The sequence below is a fragment of the Grammomys surdaster genome, unplaced genomic scaffold, assembly GCF_004785775.1.
Source record: "Grammomys surdaster isolate TR1022 unplaced genomic scaffold, NIH_TR_1.0 126185, whole genome shotgun sequence".
Taxonomy (NCBI): domain Eukaryota; kingdom Metazoa; phylum Chordata; class Mammalia; order Rodentia; family Muridae; genus Grammomys; species Grammomys surdaster.
The window spans coordinates 7,184,271-7,209,987 of NW_021620991.1; the positions used below are offsets into that span (position 1 = coordinate 7,184,271).

Here is a 25,717-nt window from a genome sequence, read left to right on the forward strand (position 1 = left end):
AGTGAGGGGCCAAAGAGACAAAGAGCAGTGAATCAGGCTAAACAAGGACTTAGAGAAAATAAGACATCACACTAAAAGTGTGAATCTATTTAAGATGCTTACAGAAATCAAAATAGGAATATAAAACACAAGAGAGGGTGGTGGCACACAACACTAATCTCAGCATTCGGAAGGCAGATATCTATGAGTTCCAGGCCGTCCTGATCTACAGAGTGAGTTCCAGGACAGCCAGGTCTACACAGAGAAACTTTGTCTCAAAAAAACAAAAACCAAGCCAAAACAAAACAAAAAAACCCCCAAACAACCAAACCAAACACAAAAACAAACCAAACAAAAAAGGAAAGTAAAAATAAATTTGTAAAATAAATGAAAAATAAAATTTATAAAATAAATTTACAAATAAAATTTATATTGTATATTGTTTCCCCTGGATTGAAACTTTCCCTCCTAGAGGGAAACTCCTGAAACTCATAAGTTGCTCTCAAGACTCAAGAAGCTCAGAGAACCTTAGAGGGGAGACTGCCTACGGCGGCGGCAGCCCTGTAGTGTAGGGACCTGAGCTGTGACCCACGCTGGGTCACCCACTGTTTCTCTAACCTCAGTAATCACTGCTGTACCAAGGTGGACCGGAGGAAATCTTTCCATTGGTCTGTCGTTATCCTCTCAGATGAACAGAAGAGACACCCCAGTTGTAACACAATAACACATACATAAAAGGAGATCTAACAAAGGAAGACTTAACAAGAATTCAGGACTAAAGAATTGGCTCAGTGGGCAAAACTTTTTGCACAAGGACTGGATTACAGAACGCAGGTGCCCGTGAATGTACAGGAGGCGTGGTGTCTCCCACTGCACAAGAAGATGGAGGGCTACACCTGCTGCGTCAGCAAGCTCTGTACGCAGTATGCTCAATATGAGATCCCTGCCTCAAGAAATAAGATGGAGGTAGAAAGACAAGGATCCCTAACACCAACCTCTGGCCTCCATGCGAGTGCACACACATGAATGTGCCCCAAACACGCACACATGCAAACACAGTAACACGTACACATAGCACACATGAACATGTATATATAACACACACAATCATGTACACATAACACACAAACACAAGATTTCAACATGGTATAGTTTTACATATGTAATACTCTAAAGATAACAGTAGCAAGTACAAGCATATGAGAAATATGTAAAAATCAATGGAACAATTAAATCATTCAGGCCACTTCAGCAAACACAAAAGAATGACAAACCTGACGCAATTAGTGTAGAAATCAATGCTGTCGGAGTATGCAAATAAAATACTCACTTGTGAATAAGTTAAAGGTGAAAGAAGAAACCATAAAGTTAGAACACAGGAAGGACTGACTTTTGAACGCTAATGAGAATTCATGTTACTCAGCAAGAAGGGAGCAAACTTATTCCAACATGGATGAAGCCCCGAGGCATGATGTTGAGTAAAGTAAGTCAAACGCAGGTCTGCAGATGCAGCTCAGCTGGTAGAATGTTGTCACGTATGTACAGACTCCTAGGTGCCATCCCAGCACTGCAGAAACTGGGGCTAGTGGCACACAGCTGTAAGCCAACCAACCTCTTAGGAGGCAGAGGCAGGGGGTTAGGAAGAGCAAGGTTTTCTGGCTATACAGCAAGTTCAAGGCCAGTCTGGGCTACAAGATACCTTGTATTAAAAAAAGAAAGAGAGGAGGGAAGACAGAAGCTTGACATAACAGGCCTCCTATCATGTCCCATCAATTATACAGTCTTCAGGAGAGGTAGCATATAGAGACATAAAGTGGACAGTGTCTGCTCTAGGAGGCAGCAGGAAGGGAAATGACTGACATCAGGAGAGGAGGTTTCTGGCTACAGTCATTTCTGGAAACTTTCTAAATTTAGACTGTTAGTGGTACTGCCCATTCTGATACATTAAAACCCAAGAAACTTTAATTAGAATAGCAAACTTTACAGTACGTCATTTTTACCTTAAAGAATTTCTGAGGGGTATGTATATGTGAGTGGTATGTTTACACATGAAGACACATATGGAGGGAGTGTGGAGAGTTGGCTCTTCCAGAGGACATGTTCAATCCCACATGGCAGCTCACTACTGTCTAAAACTCAGGTTCCAGGGGATTCAATGCCCTCGTCTGAACCCCAAGAGATCAGGCACACACACATGTGGCATACATACATACATGCAGACAAACAGTTATGCACATAAAAAGACATGTGTGGGGTATGTATGCATATGGTGTGCATGTGTAGGCCACAGGTTGACAAAATGTGTCTTTCTTGGTTGCTCTCCATCTTATACATTGAAGCAAAACCTCAATTAACCCTGGAGCTTGCTCATTTTGCTAGCTAAGCTTGTTGTGGGGAGGCCCTGTCTCTACCTTGTAAGCACAAAGCTCACAGGAGTCGCCACGCCCATCCAGACTTTATTTACATGGGTTCTGATGATCCAAATTCTGGTCTTCATGCTTGCATAGCAAAGCACTTTTACCAAATGTGAATCTCCTTAACCCCTACCTCAGAGTTTAAACAGTAAAGTGTGTGTGTGTGTGTGTGTGTGTGTGTGTGTGTGTGTTTGCGTGTGTGAGCACGTGTGGTGCCCACACAAGTGCATGTGTCATTTCTGAGTGGTATATGCACACGTTTCTCTGTACCTGGAGCTTGCTGTTTTTCAGCTAGGTGGTCTGGATAATGAGCTCCAGCCATCCTTCCTCTGCCTCAACCCCATGTGGAGTTGGCATAAAGGAGCTACAGCCCAAACAGCCACATGTATGTGTTGGGGACCCAAGCCCAGGTCCATAAATGTGCACAAACAAGTCCTCTTACCTACTGCACCATCTCCCTAGCTCTGAAAGTTTAAAATATTTTGAACGCAGCTATGCAAGGCAATACGTGGGAATCTGCCTCCTCAAAATTTAGAGTTTTAGCAGACTGAATTGAAAAGGAAGAGGCGAGCGGGAGATGACTTCTTGGGTAAGAGGCACATGAAGCCTGCAGAGGATCCACTCTGGTTCCCAGCATCTACACTGGGCAGCTTACAGTGGGCCTGAGATCTAACACCTTCTGCCCTCTCCAAGAAGACTCCCCTTGACACACACATTTAAAAAAAAAAAAAGATTTTTATGGGGGGCAGAGGTGATGCATACCTTTATCCTGGCAGAGGCAGACGGACCTCTGAGTTTGAGGCTAGCGTGGTCTACAGACTGAGTTCCAGGATAGCCAGGACTACACAGTAAAACCCTGTCTAAAAAAACAAAAATAAGAAAGAAACGAGGTCAGAGGACAACTCTAGGGAGTCATTTCTCTCTTTTCACCTTTACAGAGATTCTGGGAATAAAACTCAGGTCATGAGGCTCGTGTGACAAATATTTTTATCTGTTTTGTCATTTCAGGAGTACCAGCTTTTTAAGTAGAAAAAAAAAGTCGATCGAGGAAAGTAATAATAAAAGAACAGATTCATGAGATAAAGAACCAAGATGTAAGACAGAAATGCAGCAGAAGTGGCTATCTAAAGCAAAATGACAACAACTAAGGTGACTCTCCAGCAGGAGATGGAGGCACAGACAAACAAGACAAGAGCATTCTCACGACGTCAGCACTCCTGTTTACATAGACCCAGTGTTCCACAGAAAAGGCTAAAGCTGTCCTAAGATCCCCAGACAAGAATGAGAAAAAAACTAAAGAAATCTTGAGTCTGTAGTTTCCAAACTACAGATCAATTCTATTTCATGCAAAAATTCTAAATTTAATATCAGATACTGTATTGATATGTTAAAAATCTGTCATAACCAGAGTGGTTTTAACATAAAGAATATTAGAACTTATTTCAACACAATGCAACATACCAAGGCATTAAAGAAAAAAAAAACCCTGGATGATTATTAAAACAAAGGAAAGGCATTTGGTAAATCTAGAATCAACTCATGATGAAAAAGAAAAGAAATCTTTTAATAATTTAAGACTATAAAGGAATGTTTAAAAACTTTGAAAAACATTAATCCAAACCCTACGACAGGAACGGTTCTGACTCGTGGTAAAATCGACACAGCAGGTAAAAGTCAGCATGAAAATGAGCGGCGAAGCTGAAGGTCCGCAGCCTCACTCAGTAGGCGCAGCCCTGCAGGCGGCCCAGCGGCGCACTGACAGCACTAAGGAACCATTCACTGCTCTGCAGTGAATGGAGTTAAGAATCTAACGGGGTAGACAACTGTCAGAACAAAGCACAAAGGGAGCTGAGAGCCAGGCACGGTGGCACAGAACTCAGGTCACAGCTACCTGGGTGAAGAAGAGTCCCTGAGCCCAGGAATTTGAGATCAGCCTGGGCAACACAGAGAGATCCTGACCCCAAAAGGGATTAAAAAACAAAACACAAAGCCACAAGTCAGGAAGCAGTTTATAAAAAGTCACTACCAACCTCTAAATATATGTCCCAGAGGCAAAGATAATGAATTTGAGCATAGTCTTCCAAGCCTGCATACCCTCAGGGGTCATTCTGAGACTAGTAAGAACTGTGCGCTGCCTTGAACCTCCAGAGTGAGGTGTGTCGTTGGTACACACACCATGCATGCATGGGTACAGACGCCATGGGACCACTCCTTAGATCACAGAACTACAGTCATGATGTAGTCATCAGTATAGCACCTGACAAGGACTACAGAGGAATATTAAAAGCCACTGGGTGAAAGGTAGCTGGGGAATAGCATGGTCACTCTCCCAAGTGACCTCACAGATTACTTACCAGTGACAAAGCAAGAAGGTAAGCCTTATATGAGAGGGCTCACTCCCAGATACTGATCACATGCTCCAATTTATAACCAATAATAATAGGACAGATTGATACCATTAGACCTAGTAAGAATTATGCAACTTCATCCATATAGTATTGTCACTAAAAATGTGTCATTCTGCCTCCCCCAGGCCCTAGTAGTATAGTAAGCTCAGCTACCAGGGAGGCTGAAGCAAGAGGACTCCACATTTAAGGCTGATCTGGGCTCAGAGCTCAAAGCCAGCTTACAGAATTTACTGAGATCTTACCTCAGAATAAAAGGGAGAGGGATACAGCCAGAGGCAGAGTCCTTGCCTAGTAGGTCAGAGACCCTGAGTTCAATCAAAAAGTAGTCTGGTGGGCTCAGTGGATCAGAGCACACCTTTGCAAAGTACCCACATTTGATTCGAAGCACCCCTGTTAGGCTCACAACAGCCTGTAACAACAGTTCCAGGGGTACTCAAGGCCCCTGGTCTCTATGGGCACATGTACACACCACCACAGACACCTACACCTAACATAATTAAAATTAATAAAAATAAACCTTAAAAACAAACAAACAAACAACAAAACTCAGTCTGATTTAATCTAGCCATGAAGAAGCAAGCAGAAATCGGGACTGCAGTCCCTTCCACAGCTGAACTACAATACTGAGAACAACGCTGTCCCTTCCTACTGGGCTATTCATCTTCGAGCTATCCTGTGGGGATGAAGTAGAAAACTGGACAGACTCAGCTACACACTTAGGTGCCAGAAGCCAAGGGAGGAGAGGCAGTGCTCTCGGTGCAAGCAGAGAGTGGTGTTAGAAAGCTGAGCACAGACAGGTCTGCAGGGTGTGGTGCAGAGGCGAGGCGAGCATGGGAGATTTTAAGTACTTACTTCCCGGATGGCCCCATCACAGACTCGGATGACATTAAGGAATGTGGGCATGACCTGGGGCAGAAACTGCACACACTTGAGTCCCAGGGATTTGAAGATAAAGGTGATGGCCTGAACCACCATGGTGTGGTGGTGAGAGAGAGACTGATCTCGGAAAATCCGCATCAAGGCCACCATGGACACAGCGGGGTAGAACTCGTCCAGGGGCAGGTTTCCCATGTTGACCAGCATTTCACTGGTGCTGTAGTCAGCTAGGACAAGGTGACAGAGAGAGTCGTAAGTATTGGTGACAGGACTCTGATGTGAGGCTAAGCATGGCTAATAGCAAACAAAGGCCCTTCAGAGACATTAGCATGCATATATCCTCTCTGCTACATTCTGACTCTGCTGTGACTGCAGAGTACGGGGGCTATTAGGAACTGGAGCACAGGGCTATTAGAAACCGATGAATAGGCTCTCCCTGTTAGGAGCAAAACTCATTCTAGCTTTTCTATTACCCGAACCACCAAAGCCTAAAACAGTACATGATGGGTTTTCTTTAAATTACTATGTTTAACGTAGCTTCTCAGCATTATAGTCCACAACTTCATAGTTGAAACCATCAATAAAAATAATTACTCCTCCAAATGAAAGTAAAGGGAATTAAATTAGGCAAACATCTGTTCCACAGCTGGCTAGTCCCACAGGGAATACAGACAAGTTAGCAGGCATATGCCATAGCCTGAACAGGAAGGACTCTGTCCTGGGAATGGTACCATGCAACAAGGAGGTAAGATGGAGGGCAGCTGAGAGACAGGATGGCAGGCGCTGCTGAGGGACACCAGCAGCTGGCCTGGGCTCTGCTCTTGATGGTCAAGGAGCAAAGGGTAACAACATGGTATACTCCCTTAACCCAGACAGGAGAAGGAAACAAGTGGAGAAAAACAATCAACCCAGAGAGATTTTAGGGAACAAATTGTTTCGTTGTGGTAAAGTCACACTCTGCTGCAGCACTGGGGAGACACTATGGAACCTTCACGTCCATAAGCAGGCTTTCCCCAGTGCAGGGGAGCTAGAAACTCATGCTCCACTGTCTTCCATAAGCAGGCTTTCCCCAGTGCAGGGGAGCTAGAAACTCACACTCCACTGTCTTTCATAAGCAGGCTTTCCCCAGTGCAGGAGGAGCTAGAAACTCACACTCCACTGTCTTTCCCAAACTTCTCCAAAGGCAATGGGTCTCTATTGTCAAGACTAGATGCAAAAAGAGAGGGCCCAGGGCTTATGGGGGCTACTGGTCTTTCTATGTCCTGACTCCCCTCAAATAAAACAGAGGAAACAAGGGCTATCCTCCCCCTCCATGAGGAACAGGGAATAAAAGAAAAAAAAAAAAAGAAGCACTAACAAAGCGACAGATGAGAGCGGTGTCAGGGTGATTCCTACCTCTCACTGCTGTCAAAAGCAACCTAGACTTAGCCTGAGAGCCCTGACAACGGCCCTGCACAGATGCAGGGCTTAGCCAGACACAGGGACTACAGGCTCTTCATTTACAAGTTGCCAAGAGATTCAGTATCTATCAGTTACCTGACCAGCACTCTCTCTAAATATGGTCAGTAAGGGATGTGAATCCAGGCTTGACAATAGTCTCTTCTGACTTACAGGACTCCTGACTTGACTTGGATTCTGACAGGCTGACAGCGGAAGCATCCCGGGATTGGTCAATCATGCCGATGTTCACTTTGTGCTTGTAGGGATCCAAAGCCCCGAGGAGCCCTAACACTCGGATAGCCTGAGCAGGAAAGGAAAGAAGATATGCATTTACCCCAACATCTGATTAAACGGGATTCAAGGTACAACCCTCCTGTTCCACACTCCACACCTCCCATATAAACGATCATTCCATCAACAGAGACAGACAGGAAGTCCCACCCAGTGTGGGGTGGGTTACTGTCATTACTTCTTCCCTTGAGTCTTTGCAGACCAGGCGTCCATGCTGTGTACCTCTCTCCGAGTGCCCTGGTTCTGCTCCGTCTTCAGGAAATTCAGCAGCACTTCAAGCAGAGTGGGGTACTTCCTGTAGGGCTCCACCACATAGCCAGTGCTGGCCACCAACTGTCCCAGGGTCCACAAAGCCACCTGAATGGACAAAAGGCCACATGTTTATTGAACTAGTACAAAAAAAGAAAGCACAGGTATACTCTTTGTACTCAGAGGGAAATGAGATGTCAGAGGCAATTAGAAGACTGTTAAGGCCCTAACCATGCATAGGCATCCTGGAGTCAGGACATACACATAGCTGGTCAAGCATGAGCCTACAGTCACTGCATCAAAGGGAAAGACTAGAGTGGGAGTCATGGCTCCCAGTGCACTCTCTGTAGCAGGGAGGCTGAAGCTGGAGGACTGCCTTTGGTTCAGGCCCAGTACTAACTACACAGCAAGTAACTTGACTTACTTGTTGACTATGGACTGAGATGCTGCCTCAAAAATCAAAGAAAAACCCTAAAGAACAGTCCCACGTTTTTCAGAGGAAATGTGGTTCTTTCCTATCTGAATGACTAACAGGAGACGTGGAAGGAAGTTAAGACTGTTCTTCGCTTTGGACTCCTCCTCTAATAACCTCCAGCGGACGGGAGGGTGAGGGAAACTGTGGGCCTCCACAAGCAGTGTCCAGGTCAACTTCCTGCCTCGGGAGCTGGGATCTGAGAAGCAGCCTGCATTTCCTTCCATGCAGAGGAAAGGGCGGTGCTCAGCCTGGATCCGAGCTGTAGGTGACTGGTCAGGAGGAGAGCCAAAGCTTGTCCCGAGATTCTGCCCTCTTTCCATTCAAAGAAAATGGCAAGTGCTTACTATCTGTCAAGCTCTGCAAAGAACTGACTGGGAACACTGCGGAGAAGAGAGAAACTGGTCCCTGGTCCCTTGTCCCTGGTCCCTTGTCCCTGGTCCCTGGGTCTCCAGCCCGCTCCAGCAGCAGTGGCACTCACCTGCCTTTTGGCCAGCAGAGAGGAATCCTGGAGCATGTCCATGATGATGATAAACAGCTCATCCACCCACTTCCTCATTTCCAGGCCGCTAACCTGCGCAACGAGAGGACAACGGCGACGGTTGAGACTGGGGCACACAGACATTGGTGTAGGAGGGGTGTGGTGGCTCACGCGTAGGAAATCCAAAACTCTAGAAGGTGAGGCAGGAGGTTTCTGTGAGTATGAGGCCAGCCTTGGCAACACACTGAGATGCTGCTTCTAAATGAAAATAAGAACAAACAAAACCAGGAACAAAAAAGAATGAAGAGGAGACAAGCGCTCTGCCTGTCCCGGAGACAAGCGCTCTGCCTGCCCCGGAGACAAGCGCTCTGCCTTCCCCGGCTACCGAGCGCTCTGCCTGCCCCGGCTGCCGAGCGCTCTGCCTGCCCCGGCTACCGAGCGCTCTGCCTGCCCCGGCTGCCGAGCGCCCCTCCACCTGTGGAAGGCCAGCTGCTCCCTCACCTGAGCCAGTTCTCCTATAGTGGCCAACACGTTATTGATCACGCCCGGGTTTGGGTCAGGGTCTGGATCTTTCAGTTTCAAAATTAAAGCCTACAGAAGAAGGTATGAGAAAATGAGTGTGGACAGGAGTCTGTAGGAGCGCTATCTCTACCCTAGAGGGCAGTACGCCTCCCACACAAAGCTCTGGGTTCGATCCCAAACACCAGAAAACAAACAGAATAAAAACCCTCCTAAGACCCTCTAGGTCATACAGAAGTTACTTCTAGGCTTTGTGAACGTAGGAGTCTCTGGACTGTGGAGTTCCAAGCTTCTCTTAAAACCAAACACAAGCCCAGTGTATGCCCCAGGCAGCAGCACAATTTGAAGACGTTTCCCATGTGTCCTTTCAGCTCTGCCTGCTTCCTATCCCTCCAGAGGCACGTTTTAGACACAGACAACTTCCCATGAGCACCGTGTTCCCGTCTGAAGTTGTGTTGTGTACAACTTCTGTACAACTTCATTTGTCTTCATTGAGGAAAGTGCACACACTCTTTACCTATGTCTCCTTTCCAAGCCCGGCTGATGGGCCTGAGCATGAAGGGGAACTCTCTCCTGCAACTGGGGAGGTTCTTGGCACTCTAACTCAAGGTGCTATGTGTGGCCCTTGTCCCCAAGCCTGGATCAAAGAAATGATCTACTTGGTTCAGTGTAGCAGTGTGGAAGCAGCCCCCTTCCCCAGACCCAGGAGTGAGAATCCCACTCTGCCATCTGCTGTGCCTTACCTTCAGAATAGGCTCCATATAGGGGCGGATGAGTCGGGGGGCATTGGAGACCAGATGCCCCAGCATGCGGGCGCTCTGCTCCTTGATTCTCCCAATGCCACTGTGCTCTAGCTCTGTCAAAATCTGTAGGGAAGAAAGGTAACACGCTATGGCAGAGGACAGAACCGAGAGAACTGTGTAAAGAAAGATGTGTCAGCAGTTGGGGAAGTGAAGCTGGCTTGCAGTAAATCAAGTCTCTTACTGGACACTTGCAGAGCATGGGGACCCGTAACTCCCAACAGCCTTGGGTGTCACAGTGGTACAAAGTCCTGCAGTACTGGAGAAGGAACACCAGTCAGAGCTGAGACTTTGGTTTTCCATCCAGACAAGGGACTGAAGCGAGGGCTCTAGAGGAAAAACCTCTGTCCAGACACAAAATTACCAAGAGGGTCTATAAATAATGACAAAGGACTCGAAGGACTGTCAAAGGACTGTGAGAACAGCTATGATGCAGAGGAGAGCTCAACCTCCACAGGGGAGCCTGACACCTCTACCTCCATGAAGGAATGCAGGAATCCTGTCTCCAGACACCACTCAACAGAGTGGCTCCGCTTGTTCTCACACCCCTCACACACTGGCATAGCAGTGGATTAAGCTCAAGTAGACACCACAACATACACGGGCTTGAGTACAGCTGAGGGAGAGAGGTCAGCCTGCTTGAAGTGAACACTACGAGCCCTTCTAGTCGGGGGTCCGGCAGAATGAACACTTCTGTCTTAGCTGCTGACTTTGTAAGTGATTTTCTGTATGACCTCCCTCGACAGCCTGCTTTCTCCTGTCACACAAGACAGCAGTAAATTAGCGATACACAATGGCTGAGTGAGGTGCTGGCTGGCTGCAGCGAACGTGTTCCAGGAAGCAGAGGACAGCTAGCAGAAGTCAGCCCTTCATACCACTGCGACATCCACCTGCCCAGTGACCAGCCCTTAGGGAAAGGCCACGTCACTCACCAATCATGAAGACACACAGTTCAATTTGGGACAATCCATATCGAAACTACTTTCTCCCTTATTTCAGAGTTTAAAGGCTATGGATATAGTTCAGTAGTAGCATTTTCCAAATACATACAAGGGCCTATTTTTCAATTCCCCTGTATAGTCTAAATAAATATTTTTAAAATTCTTACTTAAATTTCGAGGGTTAAGTTCAGCACATGGTCAACTTATCTGATGGAATTTCACATTCTCCAACATTAGGAAAATGAGCTGGCCTGTTGACTGAGTATGAACTTTCCAAGGACAAAAGCTGTCTCTGGCTTGTTCACCGACATGCTGCCAGTACACAGTGCTGGGGGGATGGGGCAGGTGAGCATCAAGGCCTGACTGAATGAATAAACCCACGTTCTCATTAGCAGGTATTTCCATGCCAGACTTAGCAGTCTCAACTGGTAGGCTCAGTAGTTTCTATAGCCGTGTTTTACCTCAGCAAACAGCAAATAAGTAACACTTTCCTAGGGTGAATTGCATACAATGACATTCTGTGTTTAAGTTCTTCACATGTTACACAACCTGTCTATTTCCAGAGAGGAGGGAGGATTGGAACAGGCACCGTTCATATGAAGCCAAGGAACATATCATGAAGAAAAACCAAGGACCCAGGTTGCAGCAGAAAGGACAACCTGGATCTCTCTAGAGAAATCACTTAAGGATGAAGGCCAGTGACCCCTGACCAAGTACAGTGACCACAGGATCGTGCTAAGATGGACAGGCCCTGTGCTTGTCTACTGGTAGCAAGAAGAGTATGATAGAAGCAAGTTGGGAAGAGTGGGAGCCCTGAGACCCCTGCTGCAGACACAGTGAGAGCCAAGATACTGGGTCACTGGAAATTTGCCACAGAGACAGACGAGCTGCCCAAGAGGTGAGTCTGGACCCAAAAAACACCTTGTATCATGCATGGCGGGCTCATACTCGAACTGTAACCCAGAGCTGGGAAACACGGACTCTTGGTGCCAATGTGATGTGGTAAGGTGTTTCTGTCTTTCCTTCCTCCCTGTGCTCAGTGCTTCCTTCTCAGTTCACTGTGGAGATCCACATCTCACTGCCTGACACCCCAGTACCTGGATGAGCATCTTGCGCAGGAAAGGCATGACGAAGGCTGGGTTCATGCTGCTAAGTCGGCCCACAGTGCAGATGGCCAGCTCCCGGATCTCAAAGACCTGGTCATTCAGAGCCACAAACAGAGCTTGTAAGTTTTCTGCCTGGGCCAGGTGGGCATCAAAGCGCTCATCCAGGGATGCCAAGACACAGTAGCGGATATCAGGATCTGCAAGAGCAAACAAGTCTTGAACAGCCTCTTCCCAGTTTCTACCTCCACAGCTATCACCCATGTGTGGTTCTCAACCCTCCTCACACTGCAGCCCTTAATACAGTCATGCTGTGGTGACCCCAATCACAAAACTGTTTTTGATGCTACTTCATAGCTGTAGTTTTGCTACTGTTATGAACTGTAATATAAATATCTATGTTTTCTGTTGTCTTAGGTGACCCCTATGAAAGGGTTGTTTAACCCCCAAAGGGGGGATTGTTACTCACGGGTTGAGAACTACTGTGAAAATAGTAGGAGAACCCGAAAAACCTTTCTCACCTAATCTTTTGTACCCTCCCCACCATTTAAAAAAATCTATTCACAGGAATAAAGGAAAAATGAAGTAAAGCTAGATTATCCTCTAACAGTAAGCCAGGAGCCATGCCTGGCAGAGCTGTGGCCCCAGGGCTGCTCTGCCACAGGGCTTACCAGGATCGGTTATGCCGACCACCAGCAGCTTGCTCAGCACGTCCGCCACCACCTGCACCGCGGTCTGGCTAACCACGTGGGCGTGGCCGCTGATGAGGTGGATGGAGGGCGTGAGCAGGCGGGAGCAGGTGCGAGCGGCTTCCATGCGGATCTCCTTGTGCTCACTGTTGAGGAAATGATCTGCGCAGTGTCGCACGAACTGGGTCAGAGAGTGGCCTAGGTGCAAAGGAGAAGGGAGGGGAGTGTAAGCCGCTGCCTGGGGCAGGACTCCAGGATCAACCGCACAGAGCGCTCAAGGCATGGGAGTATCCCAGAAATCCCCACCAGACCTTCTAAAGCAGGAAATCCCCTCAGGGCTGCAGGCCAGTGGGACAGCAAGGAGGGGCAGAGTGCCATCCTGAGCTTCCACCTCTGATGTGTTGTTTCTGAAGCAACACATGCTTTTTAACACCATCTGCCCCAAAGGCATGAGACAGCACAGGCAGGAACAGCCTGGGGAGGACGGGCCGCTATCCATCTAGTGCCCTGTCGTGAAGACTCCACAGACCCAGAGCTCTAGATGCCCTTGTCCCTTTCTCAGGTCCACTATATCCCTCGACACCTCGGCAAGAGCCACGGTAATTTCTCACCTTCAAATTCAAAGCTGCCAAGGGTTCGAAGGGCAAGAGTGATGCTGGCCACGTCACTGGCCTCAGGGAGGGTGGTGAGACCAGGGGAGGCCAGCTGGTGGGCCAGGCCTTTGGGCATGCCCGGGTGCCGGAGGGGTTTGTGCATAAGGACCAGGGACAGCATCTTCAGAAGCCCATCCTGAATATCTTTCTTCAGCTGTGGAATCTGCCGGCTCAGGTCATAGAGCACAGCAGTGAGCGCAGGGCTGTGGAGAAGGAAACCAGTAACTACTTGGCCAGGCTGTGACAGTCTGTCACTAAGTAGCTGGGGCAGCACATCGTCTGCCATGGATAGGAGGACTGAGCCTTGTCACCGCTTAAGTTTCTCCAGTGCTAAACAACCTTGGCCTCATCTCAATCTCAGAACAATCTACACATTTCTGGTTTCCATCAGAGAGACCTTCTATAATGCAGGTCAGCCACCTGAGACAGTCTCAGTCAACGGAAGCAGATGGACAGCATCCTCCTTATCTCACCAGGGAGGGAACAAAGATTTGGGAGGCTAGTCCAACTTCCCAGGAATAACACACACACTTCCCAAGTTCTCCCTCTATGCCAGGGCTTGTGCTAACGGCTCTCACTTAATCCCTACAACTGCCTTAGACAGCACACACTGTTCTTTTTTAGATGAGAGAGCCGAGGCACCGAGCACTGGCTTAGTTGAGATCACACAGGAGCCAGGGATGAAACTGGGATTCATAACTGACCTGTGTGTTTAGCCTGAGCTAGCCTTCCTATCTAATTTAATATACAAATAACCTGCCTCCCCCTCTCTTCTAAGCCAGGCCCATCACTGAAGCTGGGTGGCCACAGGCCTCTGGCACACACCTCAGGCCCACTGCCAACATGGGCTCCAGCAGCTCCTTGATGTCCTGCTGGATGCCTGGCCCCATTGCACGCGCCAGCATGCTGATGCACGTGAATACTGTGGCGTCCACCTGCACGGTTTTCTGCCTCCTGCAGAGAAACAGAATGGCTTCATTAGACAGAAAGACACTGGAAACATCCCACCTCAAAGCCACTTTGGGGCCAGGAGGGCAAGTTATTTAGGCAGGGCTGGCCACAAGTGAGGGGGAGATTACTGCAAATTCTATGGGATCCAGCCCATCAGATCCCACGTGCATGTATTTAATAGACCGCTCCAGCAGATGGCAGCACTGTATCTTATGGAAAGGCTTTTTTCTGCATCCAGGAAGAGGCACTATACTAAATGTGGGAGTGGGGCTGACCAAGCACACTTAGTTGGGAATCAAACTGAGTGGTGTGTTCATCAGGAACCAGAGGGCAATGCATAGGTATCCCATGGGAAGAAATGTCTCCCTATAAAGAGAGTGCTGGGTTTCAGGATGGGTGGCTTTTGAATCCACCAGAGCAACCCTTGCTAACAACATACATGGAAACATAAAAGCTCACTGCCATTGGCACCAACTCCTCAGGATCAGCCAGGCCTCTCCATCTGGCAAGATGCCAAGGGCTTTGCTGTATTTTACTCAGAGGTGGAACGGTGCGCTAATGTCAGAGCTAAGGAAAAGGTGACCATCTCATCAGGGATTCTTCCGCAAGTGTTCTAACAACACAAGACTTGAATGCCAGGAAACAGCCAGCCTGGAGAACGCACTGGTCCCCAACATCTCAAGGTACTCTACCTTTCTAAATAGCTAGTCATTGCACCCGAAGAGCCTGAACTCCCAGAGGCAACACCGTGGAATGGGCTTAAGTTGTGGGGATGGAGGCACTGGGCTGACTCTCCACGTCAACAGTCGCACGTGAAGTCCTAACAGAGATACTTACTTGTGGGCAAAGTCCTTCGGAGGCAGGGCTGCCCGGATGATGTCCAGTACCCGGGGCAGGTAGACCTTAAACTCTGACCTCACCGCCACAGACAGCAGCCCCAGGGCCTGGAATGCTGCGGTCCGCTCCTTCTCCTTCTTGACACAGCTCAGGACATGGTTCATGGTGTCCTGGAGGTACTGGGTATCTGATACAGACAAGAGACAACACATGGCCAAGGTCAGAGTCCCTACCGGGCACTCAAATGTAAGGCAGCTTAATGGGAGGATTCTAAGACTTTAAAGGATGAATGGTTTGGTTTTTTTTTTTGTTTTTTTTTTTTTTGGTTTTTTTTTTTTTTTTTGGAGACAGCGTTTCTCCCTGTAGCAGCTCTGGCTGTCTTGGAACCCGCTTTGTACACCAGGCTGGCTTCAAACTCACTAAGATCCACCCGCCTCTGTCTCCTAAATGCTGGGATTAAAGGTGTGCGCCACCACGCCCAGCTTCAAAGGATAAACTTTCTAAGACATTTTGAGCTTAGTAATTACTCCTCAGGTACATCTTTTGGAAAGACATATATATCTAGCTGTCCCCCCGGTCTGACTCTTTAGTAACTGTGTTTGTGAGGTGGTGGGGTGCTGAGTTCTTCCAGTGCGCATGCAGAAGCCGGTGGACAACTTGTGGATGAGTTCTTTCCTTGCACCTTAGGAGTCCAGGGGTAAAACTTACATCACCAGGGTTAGTGGCCAGCTGAGCCAGCTCGCTGGACCCTCCGTCAGTATTACTCTGGGGAAAGGGTACATGTTCTTCTTCAAAAACTGCTAAGGGGCCAGCACTTGAGAGGCAAAGGTTGGTGGATTTCTGTAAGTTCAAGGCCAGCCTGGCCTATATAAAGTTTCTGGCCAGCCAGAGTTACAAGGTGAGCTCCCCACGACATCCCACCCCCTTCTCTCTCTCTCTCATACACACACACAAAACAAAACAAAACAAAACAAAACAAAACAAAACAAAACAAAACAACTAAGGGGCTGAAGAGATGAGGACCCAAGTTCAATTCCCAGCACCCACACAACGGCTCACAACTGTCACTCCAGTTTTAAGGAATCTAGCACCCTCTTCTGGTCCCCACAGGTACTAGACACTCATGTGGGTGCACACATACATGGGAGCAAAACACCCAGACACATAAAGTATTTTTTTTAATTCCAAAACCCAAAGTAAATAAAACATAAATCTTGTTTAAAAAAACAAAGAGATTAATGTAAATTATCTTACATATAGTGACATTGGAGTAGCATTAAATATTATTTACAACTAATGGGCCATTGCATTCAGCCTAGGCCTGGAAATCTCTCTGCTATTACCTGGAGATTGTTACTGTCGGTACATCAGAGTAAGACTTAGTCCTCACCTGCTAGCACACCTGCATCTCCATGTTTACCACAGCAGCATGCAAGAGCAGGGGCTTCTGGGCACTGCAAGCTGGAATGGGTTTTTGTTTTTTTTTTCTCTCCCCCCAACCCCTATCCCAGAAGAAAGGACTTTCCTGATCATTGTCTCTGGCTCCTTCTGTGCCACTGAGGGTGGCCCTCAAGCATGGTGGCACGTCTGTACCACTGAGCCATCTCAGTCCCTGAGGGTGATGCGCTGATGTATCTGTGTTGTATGCCCAGCGTGTGGTTTGCTCTTTAGGTCTCATTTTCAGGGTGTTTTTGCTCTTCCCAGAGGCCCTGCCTTTGAGAAGCTCATGTGGAGACTCCACACCCTACGCTTTAGTAACATGTGCTTCAGCATAGAGGCACACAATTATGGTGACTCTCAGGACTGAGTTTCACTGATAGACTTTAATGTGATGTTTAACAAAGCAACACGCCTACATCAAAAGAATATCCACAGAGCCTGTGCCTTTGTACTCAGCTGCTAGGCAGGCCCCTGAGCACAGGCTGGTGTGTTTCTATAGCATGCCAGATTTTGATCAAATTTGACCAACTTGTTAAGTTTCTTTTGAATCAGAGACTTTCAACCCAAGACCATGTTAAGCTCTGCTGCCCAGAGGCGTGTCTGGTTACTGGGAAGGAGAGGAGCTGCTGATGCCAGGCAGCCAGGAGGGGAATTTTCAGAACTTATGGGAGATCCTCAGTCCACCTTTTCTTTGGCTCAGGAAGTCTATGTACCCATTTGGTCCTCACTCAACACACTGCCCTCGCTAGCCCAGCCTGCTCCACACCTCACCACTGGACCTCCACAGACTGGCTTGGCCTGGGTGGCATGCGAGAATCCATGTTGGAAATAGCACATGCTGACGGTCAGGCTGCCTTTCCCTCTGTACCACGAGCTCTTCCTTGGCTCTGAAAGCTCACTAACACGGGCAGCATGTCACAGTGAGGTACAGAAGCCTTTGGGACAAGGGCTCACTCTCACCAAGTAGGAAGCCACGGAGGGACATTAACTAAAATAGGCAGCTAGAGTACTAGTATCGACCATGCCTCCTCATTTCAAAACGGATCTGAAGTAGCTCCAGGAGGCAATAATGACCTAGTAATGGTTTGCACTGTGCCTGATGCTATAGAAGGCACTTAGCATTCACATGCCATTCATTTTGGAAGGCAGGAATTATAATTGTATTCTTCACTAGGCAGGAATGGAGACCCGCAAAGGTCTCCTGTCTCCCTCTCTCCCTCTTTCCTCTTCTCTCTCTACATACTCTCTCTCTCCCTCCCTTACCCCCACTCCTTCCTCATGGCGACTTCCCTGGCCTTGGTCCTTGGGGCCAGTGAACTAGCTTGCCTGAGAACAGCTTCACAATACACCTGCCCTTAATATAATCTTTTTTTAAAAGGAAAAAAAAGGAAAGAAAAGAAAAACCAAGCTGTCCCACAGTTAAGTATCGGACTGATGCAGGAGTCACTCGGGTCCATCACCATGCTTCCTACAGCTGAGGACTGTGATGGGAAGGGAAAGAATGTCTCTAGCCACAGCAGTCTGGAAGGCCTCAGGGGAAGGCCTGTATCTGCGCTCCCAAACTTGACAGCCATCAACTCAGTGACCTCTGAGGACAGCACAGCATAGGGCCCTCACCATCCATCACTGTGGAATCTGCCTCTACCTCACCCATACTCTTCTTTCTCACCGGTGTGAGGATGCTTGGTGATCAGTCACCACCGGGTAAGCAGGTCACCAACCCCTCTCTACCTGAGACAGTGCTGCTGCCGGTATGGACCTGAAGTGCCTGCCCTTCTGTTGATCTCACTTCTGAAGCCCAGGCTCGCCGTAAGCTTTGGATGGTCCCCCTCACCTCTCAAGGCTGGTGTTGTGGATATGAATCTTTACACGCAGCACAAGAAATTGTGTTCATGTCTACACATGATGACCTGGCCTGGAACTGACCCTCCACTATACACGGATTTTTTTTTTCTAAGACTGTTTCCTGTGGTCCAGGCTGGTCTCAAACTTGCTATATGACCATGGTCGGCACTGAACTCTTAATAATTCTTCTGCCTCTGCCTCCAAAGGCTGGAATTATACGTGTATGCCACCATGCCTGACTCTGACCTACACATTTTCACTGCTACTAGGCTCTTAATAGAAAATGAAGAAACTGGACAAGAGGCAAAGCGACCAGAGACTAGCCCTATGCCAGCATTGCTTCAAGGAGAGGCAGACCTGACTCTCAGGGACCACCACTTCCATTCCTGTTTGAGAATCTTTGAGAGGGAATGTCTTCAGAGGACAGCCTCACCTGTGAAGGCAGAAGGTCGGAATGCAGCCAAGCGGGGCAACAGATTAAGGATTGTCATTTGGATCAGTGAGTTCTTGCTGCTCCTGCATTTCAGCACCCACTGGCACACCTGGGAGAGCAAGGACACAGGTTGGCAGAGGAGAGGGAGGTGTGGGCTCGGGAGAAGGAGGAGGCCCCTCTGCCACTTACCTGATCAAATTTCTCTTCCATCAAGTCTCTGCAACAGCGGCTTTCCACCAGAGTGGACTTGGTGGGGCTGGGGGATGTCCCAAACCCCATTAGGCCTTGGTGGGAGCTGTACCCCAGCAGTCCCACCAAGGCGTTTGACTGCTGGGGCTGCACAGCCTGGAAACTGGTGAAGGGGGTGATGTGCCGAGGCTTTGTCCCAAAGCCCATCAGGTCTTTGCAATACTTGTCGTGCACCAGCTGCTGCTGGGTGATTTCCTCCATCTCTTCTCTCAGACGCTACACATGTGCAAAGGAGGAAAGAGACAGTCACTTCTGCTTCTGAGAGGTTTTTACCCTGGGCACAGCGAGTCTGCAGAGTAATCTACCTGCCTGACTCTGAGGAGTGACTGCTGACAGTGGAGGAACCAATCTTCTTCTGGACTACTACCTTTCTAGAGCCTTGCAGAGGACTAGGTCCTGCTCTAATGTAGGCAGAAGACCACTTTTTACTGACCAAGGTAAAAAGGTAAATGAAGTCCACCTTTTCTGAATAAGAAAGAAAGTCGAGCAGGCTGCCTGCCTGGAGTTCCTACCACCAGGCATTTGCTGCCATGCTCAGGAAGGCTGAATTGCAAACGGCCGAGACTACAAACTCTTTCGAAGGTGAAGGCAACTTTATGCTGGCACCTGCTAAGAACATTCTAATGTCTTTCCCTGAAGCTGAGTAGAAACTCAGGCAAATCACTTTCTCGGAATCCTCATCCTGAGGTGGTGTGGAACAAGGTGCCTGACAGTGCTGATCTCTCTGCGGCTCCCGCCTCCCTGGCTGCTCCTCATTTCTCACCCTCAGGTTCCCAGACCCCACTTCTTTCCATCTACACCAGGTAGGTCACTCATGGTTCTTGCCCAGTCTCATGACGTGAATTAGTAGCCACCCCCACAGTCATTTCTCTTAACAAGATCTCTCCCCAAAAACTACTGAGTAGGTCACTTGGTTGATCACTCAGGTGCCCAAGAAGCACCTTAAACTTCACACACTCAGAAGTACTGCTCTCTCCTCACCCTGCTTCCATATCTTACCACAAAGCAACTCCCGTCTCCCAGTTACAAAACCAGACACTCTGACCTCTCTTCCTTCTAATCTATCCCAAATCCAGAACCCAGCCACTTCCTACACATCCCCAGCTCCACAGAGAGCTGCAGGAATCCCTGGCAGGATGGCCACGTTCCCATCTTTGAATACCTTTCACTACTCTGCGTATGTGGGGGGGGGGGGGGAGAGGAGAGCTGTGGAGCTGGTTCTCTCCATCCACCATCCGGGTCCTGGGGAACTGAACTCAGGCTGTCAGCTTTGACAACAGGACTTTTTAACAACAGAAGGCAAGGATGCTGTGGCCTGCCTGCTCCTGGATAACACAAGCCTGCTCTGATGGCCCACGTTGGCATAAGGACCTCACAATGGCCTCACATAAAGACAAAGAGACATCCAATGCTGCTTCTCTTTTGTGCATTCAGGCCAGCGTGGACTCAGCCCTTCCTGTGTTCTCTCACAGGCTGCAAATCCATCCACCTTTAAGCTGTCTAAACAATACCTAACTCCCTGACTTCATTCCCACCTCTCCAAACTTGTTACCACAGCCAGCCAGAGGTGTCAGAAATCCACAACCCGCCATGATTCCCATGTGCACACCACTGACATCAGTGCTGCAATGAGAAAAAACTGCCAACCATAAACAGTAAGCACATTAACTGGGCCCCCACTTCTCTGATACCACCACAAAGAAGTCCTTTGCTCACAATATACCAACCATCCTACCCACATCAAACTCTCCCACCTCAAAGCCTCTGCTAGACTACAGCTCCCAGCCATCTGCAAGGCAGCCTCACTCACATCCTGCGGCTCTCTCGGATGGCACCACTTTAAGGAAGGCATACCCTGAGTCCTCACTTACCCTCCAACCCCAGACCCACTATCTTACTGCCTACTTCATGGTTGTCACAGGACTTGCTGCCACCTGCAATGATCCTGACTGTTGCCCTGAGCGGACAAGGGCCTTCCTTGCCTGCTGACAGACGACCGGCGTCGGAGCCTGGGCTCCCCCGGCACGGTCTCTCACCTCTCCCTCCATGCTGCTGATGCGGACTAGCTCGTTGAGGATCAGCAAGGCCCCGTGGAGTCGATCATCCCGGTTCATGCCCTTCTCTTTGGCCAGGGTCTCATCAAAGCCTTTCTCTGCTTCTTCAAATGTGTGCTAAGTACAGAGAATGCCTTTATTATCTCGTGTTCAAGGTAGGAACACAGGCTCGCCCCTTTACCCAGAGGTTTGGTGGCACCCAGTGCCTGTTGGTGCCTTGTGCCAACATGAATACTGACTTAGAAGTGCTTTTCTTTAGCTTAACTCCAATGATTACAACATGCCTTACAGGCAAATGCCACTATCACCTCTGTTTGACAGCCACATAAAACCAAAAGAAATTAAGTAACTTGTCCAATGTCACACAGCAAAGGCAAGAAGGGAGGCCAGGTCTCTCGTTCCCATATTTAGGACTCCTTCTGTGACACACATTTCCTTGTCAGCAGCCATCAGCACCGGACACTGGAGCAGAGGAGCTGGCCCTTGGTAAATTAGTAGCAACCAGGTTCACTGATGCAGAGACGCCCAGCTTTCTGTCTTTGGACAACTGCTGATAAGAAGGTAACGGATACCAGTTGTCTTTCTGGTTGTGTTCTGAAACAGTGTTTCATCAGGTAGCCCAGACTGACTTTGGATCCTTTTTGTTGTTGTTGTTTTGGTTTGCTTTGATTACATAACTTAACCTTGGTGGTTTAATTATATTTTGAAGTAGTGATGATGTGGGCACTGCTGGCCAAAACTGCAATTATGAAACATAATCTGCTTTTGTTTTCAGGACAGGGTCTCACTCCAGATGGCTTTCACCTCAGAGACCTGCCTGTCTGATCCTCAAGTGCTGGGATTAAAGGTATCAGACACCACACATGGCTGATTATGAACCTTTAAAAGACATAGTGCAGAGGCTGGGCATGTAGTTCAGTTGGTGGTGCTTACCTAACATGCACAAAGCTCTGGGTTCAAGACCTAGCATGGCATAGAACTGGACATGGTGGCGTGTGCCTAAAATCTCAGCCCAGAGAAAGAATCTCAAATTCATGATCAGCCCCAAATTCTTTTCTTCTTGCTGGGATTACAGAGGTGTGCCAACACAGCCAGAGACCTTTGATTGTAGTCTAACTGACACATTTTTATTCTTAGAGATGCATAAAATAACGGTGTGACTACCAATGTATCTGTACTAAGAAAACACAATACAGTAACTATGGATTCACTGAGAACAGAAGAAAGCCGTGCCAGGCCCAAACAAATGTAAGGCCTGCTCTACGGCCAAGCGGAAGTGCTTTGCTAGCAGCTACCAATGAGCCATCTCCTCACCCTGTACCACTGAGGCTTCTGCATCTCCTTCGGCTCCCGCTGCGTAGTGAGAATCAGACAGGCACGAAGGGCAGCCACAGCTCCTTCTCGGATGGCCTGCTTGGGGTCCCACACAGCCACAAAAATGTTGTCAAAGAAGGGCTGAACTTGCTGGAAGAAGAAGGTGGGGACACTGATGGCCAGCTCACGGAGAACGAGGACCTGGGAGAGAAGGACAAACAGAGCTCTTATTCCTACCTAGGACTTTTGTTCTCTCAGGATACCTGCCTGTCATCCTAGAACATCTCCCTACAAGGAGGAGCAAAACCTGGGCTAGGAGAGGCAAAGGACGACCGATCAAGCATCTCCGTGCTTGGCGCTTGGCTGTGGACAAGCACAGAATGCTGGCACCACCTAAACACTCAGGACAGGCAGGTATTTGATGCTTTGACACCAAACCAACAAGCAGAGACCCATGCATCTACATGGGTACAGTCAATAAATAGTTACTAGACGAAAACATGATGTTCAATTTTGTTACTTTCTTTCAGAGAAGACTAGTGTCCTTAGTTAAGGCGGCCAAGCTACAGAGTTGTACTGACAAAGCCATTAACCAGGGTTGATGCTTGTGCTCCTTCCTTGAAACCAACTGGGTAGCAACTAGGAATGCCTCCATCCTGAGGCACCCCCACCAGGGCTTCTGTCCACCTCACAGCCTGGAATCCTTTTCCCAGGACAAGCTGCAGAAGGAAGCAACACACACGGCGGGGCCCCACTGCTCCCCAGCCCTGGCTGGGCTCGATCTGTGGGTACTCACAGCTGCATGTCTCCGGCCCTCATTTCGGTCAGCACCCAGCCACTCCAAGGCTCGCTTCACTTCAAACTCCACATACTCAGCAGTAAAAGTGTCCCCTGCCATAGCAAGGCGGCCGATGGCCTTGGATGCCATTTCCATGACAACTGGATCACTTGAGGGGAGGAGGTTCCGAAGGTAGTTGGCAAATCTGCCAATTCTGGTGGAATTCCCACCTTCCACTCCTATGAGGCTGGCTAGAAAAGAGAAGAGGTGAGCATGCGGTGTGCTCTGGGAGGAGGCATGTGGCCTGGTGAGCATGTGGTGTGCTCTGGGACACATGTGGCCTGGTGAGCATGCAGTGTGCTCTGGAATGCATGTGGCCTGGAACTGAACACTGGGGAGTGAGGCCTTACTCTGCTCTCAATACACTTCTATACGGAAGAAGGCAGTTTTTCATTTGAACCAGCAGATTGGATTTTTGTTCTAGAACTATGTACATAAATCAAAATGACCTCATTTTAACCCATCTGTGTATCTCATTCTTAAGACTAAGTGACAATTCACAGGACTTGTGGCCAGCCCTTGGGCAAATAGCACACATTTCTACTTGTTCACCCATTAGCCCCACTGTGCCAAATCCTGCTCTGCTGTGGTCGGACCTACGAAAGGCCACCTAGGGCAGAAGAATGAAAAGCTGGCTTCTAGTCTCACCCCTGGCCATAGAAGTCACCAGTTCTGAGACTCAGTTGTCACATCTAACAGCAGGTTTTGCCCGTCCCAGGGCTTCTGCTAGAATAGCACTTGTCTACATGCACTGTCTACGGGTGTCATAAAACTCTTTTAAAATACAGATGAACTAGATACCACTGCTTCTTTAGCAAGCATAGACAGAGTACAGTGAGCAACAAGTTGACTTGTCTAGTGTCCCTAACAGGTGCTGCTACCAGAGGCTGTCCTTACCGATGGCCAAGATGCCACCCTTCCTCTCATTGGCATCTGAGCTGGAAACCAGTTCAAAAATGTGATGGTTCAGCTGATCATAGAAGCGAGTAGACTCCTCCTGACTCATCTGCAAGAGAAGATGTGCACAGAACAGATTTGTGGATTCGTACCACTGGCAAGGCAGTAGGGACGGAGCTGGCAACTTGGGATTCAGATGGAGAGGTGGCAGGCATAATTCAAACCAAAGACAAGGTTATAGCCCATTTCCATAGCTTTAAAGCAAAAGGCAACTGATCACGTGGCTCGTGTTTATTTAACAACTGCTTACTGATTCTCCACTCTACAGCAGAGAATAGCTTGTCTTAAAATTGTCCTAACACCAGTGGGACACGGGTGAGTAGGTAGGTCAGTGTCTGTGATCTCAACTGTGGTCTGTTCGGAAAGTTTCAGGCTATCAACTCTCCAGATCCATCCCAACCACTGTCAGAGACAGAGAACCAAGGGGCTGGTGATAGGGAAAAAAATCATACAAAGTAAACAGCTGACCTGAGACCACAAACACGAGCCAGATTACAGAAATGTACGATCGCTGCAAAGGAACCCTTTGTACACAATTATGGTGTACATCATGTACACGCCACGGACATGAAAACCCGCGTTCTCTCAAATACTACAGCGGCAATCTAAACCAGAGATGGCACGCCAGGCACGGTCCCCACAGGACGGCCACAGCACTGAAGACCAACCTCTCGAAGCTCCATGGTGACATAATGCTGGAGCTCCTTGGCGGCTTTGGCCCTGGTCTCCTCATTCCGGCTCTTCAGTCCACTGGCAAACTGCTGCAGAACGCTCACGTTGCTAGATGTGGCCGCACTGGCGGTGGCCGCGGCAGGACCTGTCCCAAGCATCTTGCCCTGAGGTTCTTTGAGGAAGAACATTTTTCAATATTGTTACAGGATATCTGAACCTGTTTCTAGTTATGGTGTAGCTCAGCCCTTAGCACACACCTTTAATCCCTCTGGCTGGAATTCAGGCATGCCCTTAGTATTCACCTTTAACCCTAAACAATGGAGGTTAAGTTAGTGTGTAGAAGGAGGCACCCATGTTTGAAAGTGATGTGTAGCTGGGCGGTGGTGGCGCACGCCTTTAATCCCAGCACTTAGAAGGTAGAGGCAGGTGGATTTCTGAGTTCAAGGACAGCCTAGTCTACAGAGTGAGTTCCAGGACAGCCAGGGCTACACAGAGAAACCCTGTCTCGAAAAACCAAAAAAAAAAAAAAAAAAAAGAAAAACCAGAAAGTGATGTGTAGTTGAGAGGCAGATAAAGTAACAAATCAGAGAAAGGTTTGACAGAATAGCATATGCCTAACACAAGAAGAGAGAGGAAAAGGAAGCTACTTCAGGGAGAGTCAGACAGAACGGGCGAAGGGAGTGCAGTACAGGAATATACCAGAGTTCATGGAGAGCAGGCCAGTAGAGCTGAGAGGCAGAGGGGAGCAGGCCAGAGAGAGAGCAGGCAGTTCCACTGGGAGAGTTTTACAGAGAACAAGCTAGACACAGGCA

The 25,717-nt window shown here is 48.4% G+C and overlaps 1 protein-coding gene across 1 annotated transcript in view; it reads right to left on the reverse strand.

Annotated features, from left to right (window-relative positions):
* Positions 1–25,077, reverse strand: part of Mtor (mechanistic target of rapamycin kinase) — a 106,825-nt gene extending 81,748 nt beyond the window's left edge. The window contains exons 1-18 of the mRNA XM_028757786.1: positions 24,902–25,077; positions 24,174–24,282; positions 23,235–23,467; positions 22,439–22,639; positions 21,107–21,241; positions 19,011–19,286; positions 18,822–18,930; positions 15,104–15,290; positions 14,141–14,269; positions 13,274–13,518; positions 12,645–12,860; positions 11,968–12,173; positions 9,873–9,995; positions 9,112–9,201; positions 8,611–8,703; positions 7,631–7,765; positions 7,289–7,418; positions 5,654–5,904 (exon numbers count right to left, since the gene is read on the reverse strand). Of these exons, the coding sequence (XP_028613619.1) occupies positions 5,654–5,904; positions 7,289–7,418; positions 7,631–7,765; positions 8,611–8,703; positions 9,112–9,201; positions 9,873–9,995; positions 11,968–12,173; positions 12,645–12,860; positions 13,274–13,518; positions 14,141–14,269; positions 15,104–15,290; positions 18,822–18,930; positions 19,011–19,286; positions 21,107–21,241; positions 22,439–22,639; positions 23,235–23,467; positions 24,174–24,282; positions 24,902–25,063 (3,030 nt within the window). The 5' untranslated portion in view covers positions 25,064–25,077. The remainder of the gene's footprint in view (positions 1–5,653; positions 5,905–7,288; positions 7,419–7,630; positions 7,766–8,610; positions 8,704–9,111; positions 9,202–9,872; positions 9,996–11,967; positions 12,174–12,644; positions 12,861–13,273; positions 13,519–14,140; positions 14,270–15,103; positions 15,291–18,821; positions 18,931–19,010; positions 19,287–21,106; positions 21,242–22,438; positions 22,640–23,234; positions 23,468–24,173; positions 24,283–24,901) is intronic.
* Between the last annotated feature and the right edge of the window lie 640 nt (positions 25,078–25,717).